Source organism: Bactrocera latifrons, unplaced genomic scaffold, assembly GCF_001853355.1.
Source record: "Bactrocera latifrons isolate USDA-ARS-PBARC rearing strain unplaced genomic scaffold, ASM185335v1 scaffold_225, whole genome shotgun sequence".
Lineage (NCBI taxonomy): Eukaryota > Metazoa > Arthropoda > Insecta > Diptera > Tephritidae > Bactrocera > Bactrocera latifrons.
The window spans coordinates 201,394-216,409 of NW_017535797.1; the positions used below are offsets into that span (position 1 = coordinate 201,394).

The 15,016-nt window shown below is 41.3% G+C and overlaps 1 protein-coding gene across 4 annotated transcripts in view; it reads left to right on the forward strand.

The window, feature by feature from the left end:
• LOC108968692 (GTPase-activating protein CdGAPr) overlaps positions 1 to 14,743 on the forward strand; it is a 204,431-nt gene extending 189,688 nt beyond the window's left edge. For all 4 annotated transcript variants that reach the window (XM_018932861.1, XM_018932864.1, XM_018932862.1 and 1 more), the window contains 5 exons: positions 5,361 to 6,667; positions 6,760 to 8,661; positions 8,728 to 9,148; positions 9,909 to 12,391; positions 14,424 to 14,743. In XM_018932861.1, coding sequence (XP_018788406.1) covers positions 5,361 to 6,667; positions 6,760 to 8,661; positions 8,728 to 9,148; positions 9,909 to 12,391; positions 14,424 to 14,499 — 6,189 coding nt within the window. In that variant the 3' untranslated portion in view covers positions 14,500 to 14,743. The remainder of the gene's footprint in view (positions 1 to 5,360; positions 6,668 to 6,759; positions 8,662 to 8,727; positions 9,149 to 9,908; positions 12,392 to 14,423) is intronic.
• The last annotated feature ends 273 nt before the right edge of the window (positions 14,744 to 15,016 follow it).

The following is a 15,016-nucleotide window of genomic DNA, read 5'->3' on the forward strand; positions in this document are numbered from 1 at the left end:
TTTTTTTTTTTTTTGTTTTTGAGTAATTCCAGTGATGGATATATCACTTCACGCCACATTCTACCTACAAACCTACAAAAAGTTCAACATAACCTAAAAATTAGGTTAACCATTTCAGCAGCTGTCAATGTGAAAAATGTAAAAAATCTGCTCAACCTAATTTCAATGTCTACACAGCGTACACAACAATACAAAATTACGCAATTTATTTTTACTCGCTGGCAACAAAGCCCTGGCGCCCACACGAGACACTCTTGACAGACACACCCAAAGAAACCGAATCCTTTTTTATTTTTTACTTACCTTGTTTTTATTTTTGCACAGGAATTACAAAAATTTGTAATCCGCCCGTGGAAGCACGTAGGAATTGGTTAACTTGCTATGTTTAAACACGCAATTAACGCACATATTATACATACATACATATAAACATATTTATATTATATAAAGTATATTTTTGCGTTTCTTGTAACGCCGTTTATTACCGTTAGCAATAAAAACAACCTCAAGATACATAAGTATACATATGTATATAATATATCAGTACTATTTTTTTCTGGCGCGTATGTGCTGCTGCATGCTTCCATGTGGCATGCCACAATAAAAAGGACAGTTGGTTAGTCAATTACGAGCGGCAACGCCCAAAAAAAGTGAAATGTGGAGCTTCTTTTTTACTGTTTTTTTTTCATTTTAGTTTTTTTTTTTTTGTTTGTGCTTTGTCACCGCAAGCGACACACACACACACCCACGAATCGTCCTACTTTTTTAACTGTCAATTTTACTCACCGCCTTGCTTTTGATGCTGCTGCTAAAAATGTGCGTTTGTAGTTGTTGTTGTTGTTTACAATGTATATGTGCTGTCTCTTATACACATCTAGATGTGTATAAGAGACAGCCCACGAATCGTCCTACTTTTTTAACTGTCAATTTTACTCACCGCCTTGCTTTTGATGCTGCTGCTAAAAATGTGCGTTTGTAGTTGTTGTTGTTGTTTACAATGTATATGTGCGTGTGTTTTGTGTGTTGCTTTCTCCTCCCGCACAAACAATCACAGTTGCGTCAAAGGCGTCAGCGGCGACAGGAAAGCAGCCATTGCCACAGCGCCGGAACATTGGAGCCGCCGCAAAGGAAGCTTTGTAGCGCTTTTATGTTTTTGCCTGCGCTTTCAAAGTATTTATTATTAGTTTTTGTTGTTTTTGGTTTTTTATTTTCCATTTTTTTATTTTTATCTTTTTTTGTTTGCTCCCATTTCTGTTGTTTGGCATGTTACAGCACAAATCTACCGCTTTGTCGCTCTGCCGCTCAGCTTCTGTCTCTCACTGCGCGTATGCCTTTATCCGCTCCACCACAGCACCAAATACACCACAAATTGTTGTGACAACATAAAAATCCCTGCAGCAAAAACAAAAAAAAAAGGAAGAGTAAATTGCAGAAATCTGCGGTGTTGAGGAAAATTAATTCTCTCAGTAACAAGCCAAAAGGCACAAGAGAGTAAAAGAAGAAAATAAATAAAATAACTGCCAAAGCGGCACTCGTTGTACCGGTACTTACGCAACTCACTGTGAATTAGGTCAGTCAAGGCGAAATGTGTGTTGAAAGTAACTGTCAGTTGTGGATGTGCAACACACATGCCTTTGTGTACAGACTCACCTACATATTTAGCACAGCTTTGTGGAGTATTCATACATACACATGTAGAAACAAAAATATTTGCGCTGAGCCAGTAAAAATGTGAGCAGCAGCACAGCAACCACATAGCAAGCGGTTTTCATAAGCATTGCAACATTGTATGTTGCTGCTGCAACATGAAAGAATTTATTACAAGAAAATACATGCTTTTCTCTTCTCATTTTTGTGCTTTCATATGCGAGTCATTATGTTGATATTATTATGAACACGAAACAATGTTAACCAAATTTATGGTATTGATTATCTATTTCAAAGTTCCTTACTTGTTTAGAGAAATAAGACAGACACTTCAAATATAATGAGGAATGTTTATCTTTATTCGAAAGAGCAATCTTTGGCATTCACTTTTTGAAGATTGTCTTTTTAAAAGGCTGCTCGCGACAACGTCTGAGATGGTCCAACCGTTAAGTTCAATTTTCGATGAGTCGTTCGAACATTTCGAATAGTAGCTGGCGAATGACACGCGTGATGTTTTGCTCCAAGGCCTGAATCGAAGCGGGATTATTCACACAGACTTTACATATCCTCCCAGGAAAAAGTTTAATGGCCTGATATCGCACTATCTTAGCGGCCAATCGACCAACTCAACGTGAATTTATCTGCTCACAAAAGTGTTCTTTAAATAACTCCGATTGATTGATACGATGTGTAGAAAATAGCACCGACTTGTAAAAACCAAATGTGGTCGAGATCACGAGCTTCAATTTCAGGTATAAAATAGTCGATTATTATGGCCCGAAAACGTTCGCCATAGAACGGCATCATTTTTGAAGATATATGAAGCGATGATTTCAGCGGCCCCCAAACTACATCAAATCTTTGTTTTTTCTGGACCAATTAGCAGATCTTGAATTTCTGCAGGTTGCTCTTCGTCTCAAATGCGGCAAATTTACTTAATGCGAAACAATACTGAACAAAACAAGTAAGGAAGGGCTAAGTTCGGGTGTCACCGAACATTTTATACTATCGCATGATAAAGTGATAATCGAGATTTCAGGCGTGGTTGTGAACCGATTTCACCCATATTTGGTACATGTCATCAGGGTGTTAAGAAAATATTATATCCCGAATTTCATTGAAATCGGTCGAGTAGTTCCTGAGATATGGTTTTTGGTCCATAAGTGGGCGATGCAGCTTCCTTCTGCCATTTCCTCCGTAAAATTTAGTGTTTCTGTTAGTCGGTTAACGCACTTTTAGTGATTTTCTACATAACCTTTGTATGGGAGGTGGGGGTGGTTATTATCCGATTTCTTCCATTTTTGAACTGTATATGGAAATGCCTAAAGGAAACGATTCTATACAGTTTGGTTGACATAGCTGTAGTAGTTTTCGAGATATGTACCAAAAAGTTAGTAGGGGGCGCGGCCACGCCCACTTTTTCAAAATAATTACGTCCAAATATACCACTCTCTAATGCGATCCTTTGTGTCAAATTTCATTTTAATATCTTCATTTACGGCTTAGTTATGACAATTTATAGGTTTTCGGTTTCTGTCATTTTGTGGGCGTGGCAGTAGGCCGATTTTGCCCATCTTCGAATCCGGATTTCAACTCTACTTGTCACCCTGATCACTTTGGTATATATAACCCTATATCGGACTCTTTTAGTTTTAGGACTTACAAACAACCGTTATGTGAACAAAACTATAATACTCTCTTTAGCAACTTTGTTGCGAGAGTATAAAAAATATGAAAGCTTAATACGACTCACGCGTGATCTGCCAAAAAAATGCAATTGAAAAAGTACCTTTACTTGATTTATACATATTAGGTTTGATTTGATATTTATATTGAACAGACCTACTCTGGAACAACATACCGACATGGCCACCGATCTAAGATTTGATGTATGAGTTTTTATGCCTGATTTGGAGGATGTTGATGTGGGCAACATTTCGTTCCAACAAGACAACGCTACATGTCATACAGCCAAAGATATAATCAATTTATTAAGGAAGCTTTTGGTGGACCTGTAGCGTGGCCACTAAGATCGCACAATTTAGCACGCTGAACAATTGTTATTTTCGGGTTATGTGAAGCCGCTTATCTACCAAATACAGTTGAACTTCCAGAACTTAAACATTTATAACTCGAACTTCTTCATAACTCGAACTCTTGAATTTGCATACAAATTTCCTACCATAACTCGAAATCTCTCTAACTCGAAATTTTTTGATGGTTTATGGTGGTTCGAGTTAGGGAAGTTGAACTGTATTTTTGCTTAAAACTGCACATATTCTTTTCGTTTTTCTAAGTTAGCCCCCAGAGCGAAATTTTTGTTCGCATTACGCTTATTGAAAAACATTGGTATTTGTATATAACTGTATAATGCCGCAGGAAATTTGCGCGTTTTTGTTGTAAACTTGCCATTATAAATTCTTTGAAGTGTTCTTCTTCTTCTTTGTATATGTGTATGACATTCAAAAGAGCATTCAGAGCATTGTACAGAAATGTTCTGTTTTCTTTCATCTGTTAAAATGTTTGCTTTGATATTTTTCGTTTAAACATTTTTGATGATGCCCCTCAAGATTTTTAATATTTGTAAGTAATAATTATACATTCTTATGGATGTACAGGGAACAGAGTGCTAGGAAAGTTGCGGCCGTTTAGGTCTTCCGACTCTCTAGTTAAAATACAAAATACAAAAACAATTTTATATTCTCTTGTTCTTCCTGTGACACTGAAAAAACGCTACGATGAAGCGCTTTGAGCCAATCACAAATTTGATGAGTGGACTTATGTCAGTTTCGGCTTTGTCTCCTGGTTCGCCGAAGACACGTTTGCCGAGATTTTTCAACCTCCGTCTAGCAAAGGTTGGACAATGGATCAGAACGTGCCCGAATTGTTCCATCTCACTTTATACAAATTTAACAACTTGCCTACGACAAGATTTTTAACCTTACCGCATAAATTCCTATTGAATAATGACTGGCAAGGACTCGAAACTCGTAAGAATGCGGCAAGCTGAACTTTGCTAAAAATAAGTAGCTCAATAGTGCTACTATTAGTTCGCTTAAATACATATTTCCAATGTATGATCAATCAAGCTTACGAACGAGTCGGTATAACCACCAAAAATTATGAATACATTTTGTACTTAAGTAATTGCAATAAAATATTCCAAGAGACCTCAGTAGATTCGTTAAATTTTCTGACTATAAAATTTTTTTGGGGAAAATTTATCATGGCAATTTAATTTTCCTGGCACTTGCTTTATGCTCAAGAGTTAAGATCAGCGAGGCTTCAAATTTTTCGTTGCTCTGGTGTAATAGATGCCAGGCAAGACTCCGATTCTTCGAATTCCGCGACGACTTCATCTTCTTTTAATTCTTGCAATAATGTGTGGTTAGTCACTTGCTCGAAGGCATGCCCTTGAAAAAATTCCTTTGCTTGATGACTTAGTTAATTCAATAAGTTGATAGTAGTTGATTCAATAAAGTTTTGCCTATCCAAATACAGTTCGCATTCATATTTGCTCAAGATTCAAGATTTGCTGCTTCACTCGAGAATTTCGAAATGCATGAAATTCTTCCAATAAACTACTGTTCAAACGAGTTCTATGTGAATACCGCTGAAAAACCTTTCTTGATTTCCAAAACTCTACACAATTTTAAAGTGTTTATTTCTTTGCACACAAACTAACTGTAATTTGTTTCTTCCACTCTTTGCAGAAATCCTGTCGTTTTCCGAAACTCGAAGAATGCGCCCACTTCCACTATGAACGCGTGCAGTTGGGCGCGTTTTCGGTGCGTCTAATGGACGATAAATCCGAATTGCTTAACAGCAGCATAGCATCACAATCGATTGGTGGCGATATTGCCGGCGGTCAACTGGGACAGGCGCTTAGTAACAGCGGTAACGGCCCCTCATCCTACCGTTCCTTCTCGCCAGCGAATTGTTGGTTCATCATAAAAGTTTTCCCGCACAGCTGTGATCCGTTTTTAGTGAAACGTTCCTTTGACAATATGCAGATGTTGGACGAGATGTTGCATCGCTGCGTGTATGATCGCAAAATAAGCGGTCTGAAGAATTTGGAAGAGTTAGATTTCAAGAGTGAGGAAGATGTCGAGTATGCGGTCGCAAAATATTTGGAGCGTTTCTCAAAGATCGCCTCCGATTCGTTAACCTGCGGCACTATACTTACTTGGCTACAATTAGACAATAAGGGACGTCGTTTACCGCTAGCCGATGGCGATACAATGCGCACGATCAATACACCAGCAGTGGGAGCCGCATATGGTGTGCGTCGCTATCAGGCGCAAGCATCCGATGAAATCTCTATTGAAGTGGGTGATATGATCTCCGTTATCGATATGCCAAGTCCGGCTGAATCGATTTGGTGGCGTGGCAAAAAATCGCATTTACAAAAATCACAATACGAAGTTGGTTTCTTTCCGCAATCATGCGTGGCTACAATCGGTGATAAGGTGCCGCGTCATTTTCCCATGCCAGCGCCACTAGTCGGCCAATTGGATGTCTCACCAACGAAACCGGTTTTGCGTAAACATGGCAAACTAATTGCATTCTTTCGTTCGTTCATCTTATCGCGGCCATCACGTCGTCGCCTCAAGCAGAGCGGCATCTATCGGGAACGCGTCTTCTCGTGTGATCTATCAGAGCATTTACTCAACAGCGGGCAGGAGATACCAATGGTATTGAAATGTTGCGCGGAATTCATTGAAGAATATGGTATAGTCGATGGTATCTATCGGCTTTCGGGTATTACGTCGAATATACAAAAGTTGCGTCGCGCTTTCGACGAAGAGCGTATACCAGATTTGGGTAATCCGGAGATGAAACAAGACATACACGCGGTTAGTTCGTTGCTGAAAATGTACTTCCGCGAATTACCGAATCCTTTGTGTACGTACCAGTTGTATGACAACTTCGTGGAGGCCATACAAGAGAAGAGCGAGTCGAACGAGCGACTGCGACTGATGAAGGAGACTGTACTGAAGTTGCCGCCACCGCATTATCGGTAAGTAGAGAGTGCGCTATATTATAGGGATACTTAGAAGTTAGTGGATTTTGACCAACCTTCAATATACTTTTACTCTTTCCTCCCCACAGCACATTGAAATACTTGGCGGAGCATCTAAATCGCATCTCACAACACTCGGCACGCACCAGCATGAATGACAAGAATCTCGCTATAGTTTGGGCACCGAATCTACTGCGCTCACCAGCGCTCGAGTCCGGTGGTGTGGCAGCGCTACGCGGCGTTGGCGTACAAGCTGTCGTCACTGAGTACCTGATACGTAATTGTCACAATATTTTTGACGCCTTCGATGATATGAATGTGCGTCTCAGCTACATTGCCACAGCTGGCGCGGCACAAGCCAACGAGACGCGTCTCGATTCGTTAACGGATTGTGAGAGCTTGTTGGTAGAACAGCGCGAACACGATCAATCACTTACCTATATGGAGCGTCCGAAAAGTCTTAGTACTGGCGGTCCTAAGTTGATTAGTTTAGAAGAGGCCCAAGAGCGTCACTCACGTATTGATGGGCTCGATATGAAAACTACAATGCCCATAAATATGGTGTCCAGTAATGCTGCCAATATTGGTTCATACATTGAGGTCGGCGGTGGACCATCTAGTCTACCTGATAAATATCATACAGTGTTATCGGTGCCACGTAGCTGGCAGAAGCGGAAAACACATTCATGGAAATCGCTTTTTACACGTAATCAACGACCAATCAGCAATGGCACACACGATTTGAAGACTGGTGGCGCGTCAACTGCAGTTGCTAGTAGCATTGTGCCGCCACCGCGTCAAAAGGACGGCAGTCAAACGCAGGTCACATTTGCGGAAGCCGACTTGATCATCACAAATGCGGGTAAGGTGGGTAAGGCGCTGCACAAGCAAGAAAAACCGAAATCGATTGAACTATTTGAGACGAGCAGTCGACGTGACGACGTGGTCGGCAAGCCGATGGAAGTGTGTGTACGCTCCAACTCCATCGACAGTCTGCGCACTGCTGGACACTCACGTTCGGTTTCGCACGATTCCTACTTTGATTTGCTGCAATCGCCACAACGTGGACATGTTACGACTTGTCCGTCACGCGAGCTCTCCGAATTGGGTTTGAATTTCGATCGTGAAGAGCCTGAGATGCGCATCTTCTCCGAAAGTGAGTCACTGGTAAGTTCACCACGCGTCGGCAAGGAAAATATACCACCATCGTCGGGCGCAGCTTCGCGTCGTATATTGCGCGCACGTCCCGAGGAGTTTTCCAGCCAGACAAATAGCGTTAATCCGAGTCCCAAAAAGCAGCCACGTCTCAATTTGCATCTTTCGCCAAGCGCTGCTTCCGCTTTGGCGAATAATTGGGCACAACAGGGCGGCGGTGGCGCTGCAGCAGGTATGCCAAGCGGTACAATGTTAGACGCAGCTGGCAACGAGTCGATCTGCCATGAGCATCACGCACATCTCTCTAGTGACGAAAGCTGCTGCAAACGTTACAAGCTTGAGGATCAATTGTCCGATATACAGTTCATTGATTGCAGCACTCCGGAGCACACCATAGCCAATCCACAGACGCTTTATGCTAGCGTGCAAGTACATGCACCACCCAAGTCAGCGCTCTCCAAAAACTCGCTCTACAGCTCGACAGAGAGTACAAACAAATCGCAAGATACTGTTAGCGCTAAGGCGACACAATTCGAAAAAAAGTACAGCATTGCTGCCAAAGGTGGTGGTGGTGAGAAGAAGACAAGCGCGGGCGCGGCAGCAGCTGCTGCAGCAGGTGGCAGTATAATCAGTACACGCTACAGTTACCCCACAGTGCAGTTGGGCGCTAAGCGTAAAGATCAGGATTCATTCAAAGAACGTTTCAGTTATCCCGGCTCGGGTGTGAGCAATGAACGTCGCTATTCGGCAAAAGATGCCGCAGCGCGCATGCAATTCGAGGATGAGCTTTGCGCCAAACGTGAGCTGGAGAGCATTACACAAGTACCTTATGGCAGGTGAGGGCCCATGTCCAAATATTGAATCTTATTTTTTACTAATTTTTGTTAACTACAACTTCACAGAAACACAAACTACAACAATCATACACATGCGCCTAAGAATCTACCCGATTTGATGCGTCCGAAGAATCGCAACAGCTACTGCAATGCCAATGAGGCACTGAATACGTTGCTATTACGCCATAGTACCAATGAAATAACCAAAGATGCCAAATCCGATATGGAACGTTCGAAAATTTCAGTTACACCCTCCTCACCAATGCAGAGTCCACGCTATTCGTTGTTGGTGGGCGAGACCAGCTCTGAGAATAGTTCGGCTGTCAATACGCCACAATATGATTTAGAACCGCTAATGGCTACTTCTGCAATGTCGGGTTTATCACAACTCTCGTGCGCATCCTCACACCAACAGCAGCAACCATTGCTGTTGGGCGTCGACACTGGCAGTTGTTTGGGCACATCACACGAAAGTCTCGGCAGTAATGTAAGGATTTATTAGTTACTAAAAGTTAGGTTTAATTTTGTTTGAAAAACGCAGCTAACATGTTAAGATATTGTTTAAAGTTAGAATCTGTGTTCTATTTTTCAAACCAATGAATTATGATCTTGGAGGTACTAAAGTACTTATGTAGAACAACATAAAATAGTCCCAAAATAATTTTTTACCGTCCATATTTCGGTTTCTTTAGATTCGACTTCCAAACGATTCTTAATCGCAGGTTCAAACTGCTCTCAGTGTTTTGAGATTACGATTGAGTCAACCCCATAGTGGGAAAAATCTTGTTATTCGCAATCTGCGACACATCTGTTTTCAAAGATTACGAACTACGCTAAAATTTAGATCTTCCAGAATCTACTGCAATGGAACTTGGTGCCTACCAAATTTCAACTGTCTGACAGAATTTGCAAGTTAAGAAACAAGCAGAGTCACTCTACAATCAAGATCTACTGTGCTAGTCTGGTAGAGAGAGACCTTTAAGCACCTTTAAGGATTATAAAGGAAAGTTCTGTAAATGCGAACGCATTTTCCTCCTCCATTAACACTGTCCCATGAAAGATGTCATACGAATTTTAACTAGAAAGTTTAAGAAGTCGAGGTACCAGCTTGAAAAAAATGTAAAAAATAACAAAACAATCGTATTTGGGGTCAACAACTTCTAGGAATAACTATTTCTATAGACATATACTATATATTATCTACAATTATCTAGTTACATCACTCATTTACTTTCTCCCCCACATAGTTCACATCACACTCGAACATCACAAACGCATCGCATCCCGAACGTCGCGATATGCACGCACTTAAACGTGAACTCTCACTCGATCTACAACCACTGACCGCCAAAATGGCCATCGACGGTGTAGATGGTGTTGGCAATGGTGGTGCTGGACATGCGTCCACATTGCCCTACAATAGACAACGAGAATTAGCGCAACAACTCATTCCATCGCCGAATAATTCGAATTTCACAGATAATACTAGTCAATCGGTGACGCCCAGTGAATTCGGCTATCAGAATTTGCAACGTCAGTCGAGCATGCATTCGTTGATTGAAACCGAAGCGGAGTCGCCAGCGTATGAAGAATACGAGAATACGCCGAGCAATATGGCCTCACCGTTGTTGGGCGCACAAAAACCACCACCGGTCGGCGGTCCCACAAGCCCGATACGTGCTACAATTAGCATTACATATAATATGCGTAGTCCACGTGAGGAATTGCCAACTAAAGGTTACGCTGTGATGCGCGACAAGACGAAGGCTGCTGCCAAGGGACCGCTACTGGAGACGAGCTTCGATGAGAATACCGTTTATGAGCAGGTACGATTCTTTAGAAATTCTGTGACCGAGGTAAATCAGCTGTTAAACGACGAACGTAAGAGCGCTGTGACGCTCGAGTGTCTGAAAGAGACCAATGAAAATGATATGCAGGACTTTAGCGCTTACGAAAATGTACCGCTGCTAAATGAGAAGCCAAGTAGTAAAGTAAGTCGGTCAGATATGCCAATGTGTGGCGAGAAAAATCAGTTAGACAGTTTGGAAGACGCTGACGAGCAAGAAGATGAGGGTTTGCTCTATGAAAATGTGGAATTACGCAAACCGAAAAGTGTTTATGAAAATGTATTAGGTGAACAATTGAAAGGCGATGTAAGAGAAGCTGATCCAGCAGACAAATTAGAACTGGACAGTTTAGATAGTATCAAAACAGACACAGATATTGTGAAAGCAGAATGTCTAGAGCTTGCTAATGTTAACGCGCAAGAGCTTGAACTGGAACCGCCGCTTAGCGCCGGTATTGTCGAAAATTCAGCACGCAAGTCGCCTTCGAACTTTAGCGTTAAAGAGCTGGCTACAAAGTTCGAGAGTTCGCCTGTCGAGCAACTACCTGCCTTCGACTTTAGCTTCCGCAGTTCAATTAAAAAGCACACAGGTGTTGTGAATGCCGAGCTGAAAACCTCACAAACGAGTCTCAGCTCGAATACCGAGCAGACGGCAACAACAAAGGAGACTGCGAACCCCAAACAGAAACTGACGAAATCACAACAAATAACGCGTTCGTTGGATGAGAACGCATTCGTGCGTGAATTCGGTTCGAAACATTTGCAAGAGTTGAACACGCGCAGCACTCAACAGCTGCCCGAACTGGCCGAGGTAACGAATCGACGCAAAAGTTTCGACTTTACGCGTCCAAAAACGTTAAACCCGCCAAAGCGGCTGCCTGGCATACCAATCACCGAGGAGATTTGTCTGTCGAAGAGTGAAAAGGCAGCATCGCCAGCTGCATTCAAGCACGAGAAGAGCTATAACCATGCGGTGGTCGATGCCGCATTAGAAAACGGTTACGAAACAGCCGAACTGAAGATCACGCCAACCACAGAGAATCGCATCTCGCTTATACAGAACAACGTTAACTCGACAGCGCAGCAAACAGCGGCTACGGGTAACTCAACCGCCGCCGCTATAAATGCCAGCGCCAGCGATCTGAGCAACTCGAATTTGAATTTGTCGACTAGCAGCTTAAAAGTGTTGTCCGGCGTGAAGCTGGACCGCGAACGTATTGACAAAATCAAAGAGGAACGTCGTCAGCAATTGACGCAAAAGTATCGCGCTGATACGACGAACTTTAAGTCGCGTTCGAAAACCGATCTGCACACGCCATCACATAAGGACGACGACAAATTTAATGCCGCCGAATCGTTGCGTGTCAAATCGAAATCACGCGGTGACATGCGCGCTCTACAACAGGAGAACGAAAATGTTAAAGAGCTATTGGGGCGCGCACGTTTGTTGGCGGGCTCAGAGAGCACTTTGCATGCGCCACGTGTACGCAGCATTTCCGATGAGAAAAATCAAAATTGTGATGCGAATACAATAACAACAGCGACGGTTATAGCTAGCAATAATTCCAATACGAATGCGAATGCTGCCAACAACAGCACTACAAACGACATCACAACCAACACGACTTCTTCTTTGGGTAATGTAAACCACGCGAAGAAAACCTCCGCAGCACAGGAAGAGTTCTCGGCACGCGCTACAGTACAGAAATTCGAGCGTAAGAGTTTTGAGTATGCCAACGGCATAGCGGCCCCGATAGCGTCAACGACAGTAGTGCGGGAACGCAATAGCCGCAGTGAGGGGACAAGTGGTGGTACGAGTAATAGCTCCAGCGGTATTGGCAGTCACGCAGCCCTGTCGACCAGTCGGCAAAGCCTAACGTCAACGTAAGTAAATGTGGCTTTAATATAAAATATCGTATTAACCCGCTTCGGTACATCTTATTAAATAGTAAACTTATTTACCTATTTTAAATTACAATGATACGACTATTTTTTATGGGATCATAATGTTAATATAAATGGTATTGAGAACTAATCAGTCGGAGTACAAATTTCTGACACTGTAAAAGTTACTCAGGTTTTAAGAAATTTTCTATGTAATGACTTTTCATAAAAAAGAGTGATTGATTGTGGACGAAATCAAGCTTTCGGAGTTTCTGGCGAGTTCCCATTGATATGTGTGACATAGCGTTGTCCTGTTGTTACACAATGCTTCTCCTATTAGCCGAAATGGGTATCCTCTTGTCGATCACTTCCTTCAAATGTTTCAATTGTTGACAGCAAAGGTTCGAGTTAAGACTTTGGTCATAGGGGATCTGCTCATAGTAGAAGGTTCCCTGACAATCACAAAAAAACCGTCCTGGCCGCCCAATCAAGCTGGCGCCCGTTTGCGCTTGCCCAGTATTTCGCTAAAAATTCTCATAAAAAACTCACTTTTCACATTGGCTCGACTAAATTCCTGCCGAGAGCTTATTTTCGACCAATTTTTGTAGCAACTGAGGCCGTATGTCAACAATAACCCACCCAATATTGTATTGTAAGGCATCTATTGCCTCGGGCTTATATTCGTAGAAAAGGGACTTCACATAATCCCCACAAAAGATAGCTCAGTAGTGTTTAATGTCACAAGCTTGGAGACCACACCACAGCCTCTGTTACTGTTTACTGTTTTTTTTTTTTTTTGGCTTTTACATATAGAACCATCTTGTTGGAACCAAAGGTAGCCCACCTCAATATTGTCTAATTCAGGCACGCAAAAGTCTTTGATTATGGCCCTTTAGAGTTCCTCATTGACTGGCTTTGATTTTGAAGAAATATGGACCAATTATTCCCTCAGCTTATAGAGCATACCAAACAGTGAATTCTCGAGAAAGTAACCATGCCTCAGCAAGGGCTTGTGGATTATCATCACTACAAATGTGATATTGTTGTTTCTTAACCCATTTAATCAGGTGTGGGCTTCTGAGCTGAGCAAAATTTTCTTGTCAAAATCGGCAAGGCATCTAATTTTAAGACCATCTTATTTTCGCCGACCGAATATTGTCGCGATGACCAGTTTTTGGTAATACATTTGATTATTATTAGGACATGACAAATCAAACTGAATTGCGGCAGGATATTGATTGGAATTTTGCCGAAAAACTCCCGGATATTCAATGCAGTATGCGACTGTGCATTATCGCAGTGCAAAAACCAAGAGTTGTCTGCTCATGGCCCGCTCGAAAGGCTTTCGGAGTGCACACAACTCGATACTCAAGGAATACTGTCAACATATTCTCTATTTTTGACCTGCCTAGATGTGATTTTTTCGGCTTCGGCTCACCTTCGACACGATATTCGGCAGATCGATCATCTGTTTCCGTGTCGTAAGTATCGATCTAAGAATCATCGCCATTAAAACTACATTTCATGACATCCTGGTAATCGGAAAGCATTGCTTTACGGACATTAACGCGACGCTGTTTTTCGAAAGAATTGAGTGATTTTGAAACGTGGTTCGTCGCCAACGCGTTCTTGGTCCTCTTTGAATAATTTGTACCAATCAAAAATACTTGCTCGCGACAAACCGAAAGGTTTTTTCCAACATTTGAACATTTGGGCACCAGAAATTTTATTCCGCATACAAAATTTAATGGAATCTCTTTGTTGAATAATTTCACTCATCGTAAAAGTCGCCGAATGCTTTTTATGTACTTCAGATAGGCAAACGTGTACTAAACAGTAATGATTATTTTGATATGACATTTGGCAGAGATTACATTGGCAGTCATGCCAACCTAAAAAAAAATATTTTGACAAAATTTAAATTAAAAAATCTTACTATTTTTTGCCCACAGTAACATGTATATTATTTGCAAAATATTTCCAAAAATTCTTTTTTATATCTAAGAATTGACATGAAATTTTCTCTTTGCAGCCGTGAGAAAATCTCACCACAATTCTCCATACGTGATATGACGGCGATGTTCGAGTCACGCTCTCAGAATTCTTAAAACGAGTGAATGCAAGAATATGCGGAAACTTTAAAAATTTTGTATTTATAGAACACATAACTGTACACTGCATATTAAAAGGGTTATAAAGGAGTGGACAAACAGATTTCCCCTACTATCGCAAGCATACACACATACATGCACACATGCAGTAAAGTGTGCAAGAAGAATGCATTTTTGCAACAAATATAAATATTTGAATTTTTAAATAAATTATATATATACAAGTAAACAAAACTTAATAAATAAACGTATACATGTATAGATGTGCATATGTATATTGTGGCAAATAATAATTGTAAAATGAAACAAAAAGAAATTAATTGTATTTTTACAACATAAATAATGCAGCAAAAGTGTAAAATAACGAAAAAATACATATATACATATATATGTATATACTAATGTATGTCTGTGCATGTGTTGTATGCAAAATTGCCAGCCAAATACATGAAAAATATTTAAATCACATTTCTTTCTAGCCAAATTTACGATGACAAAGCTAAAAATAAATTTA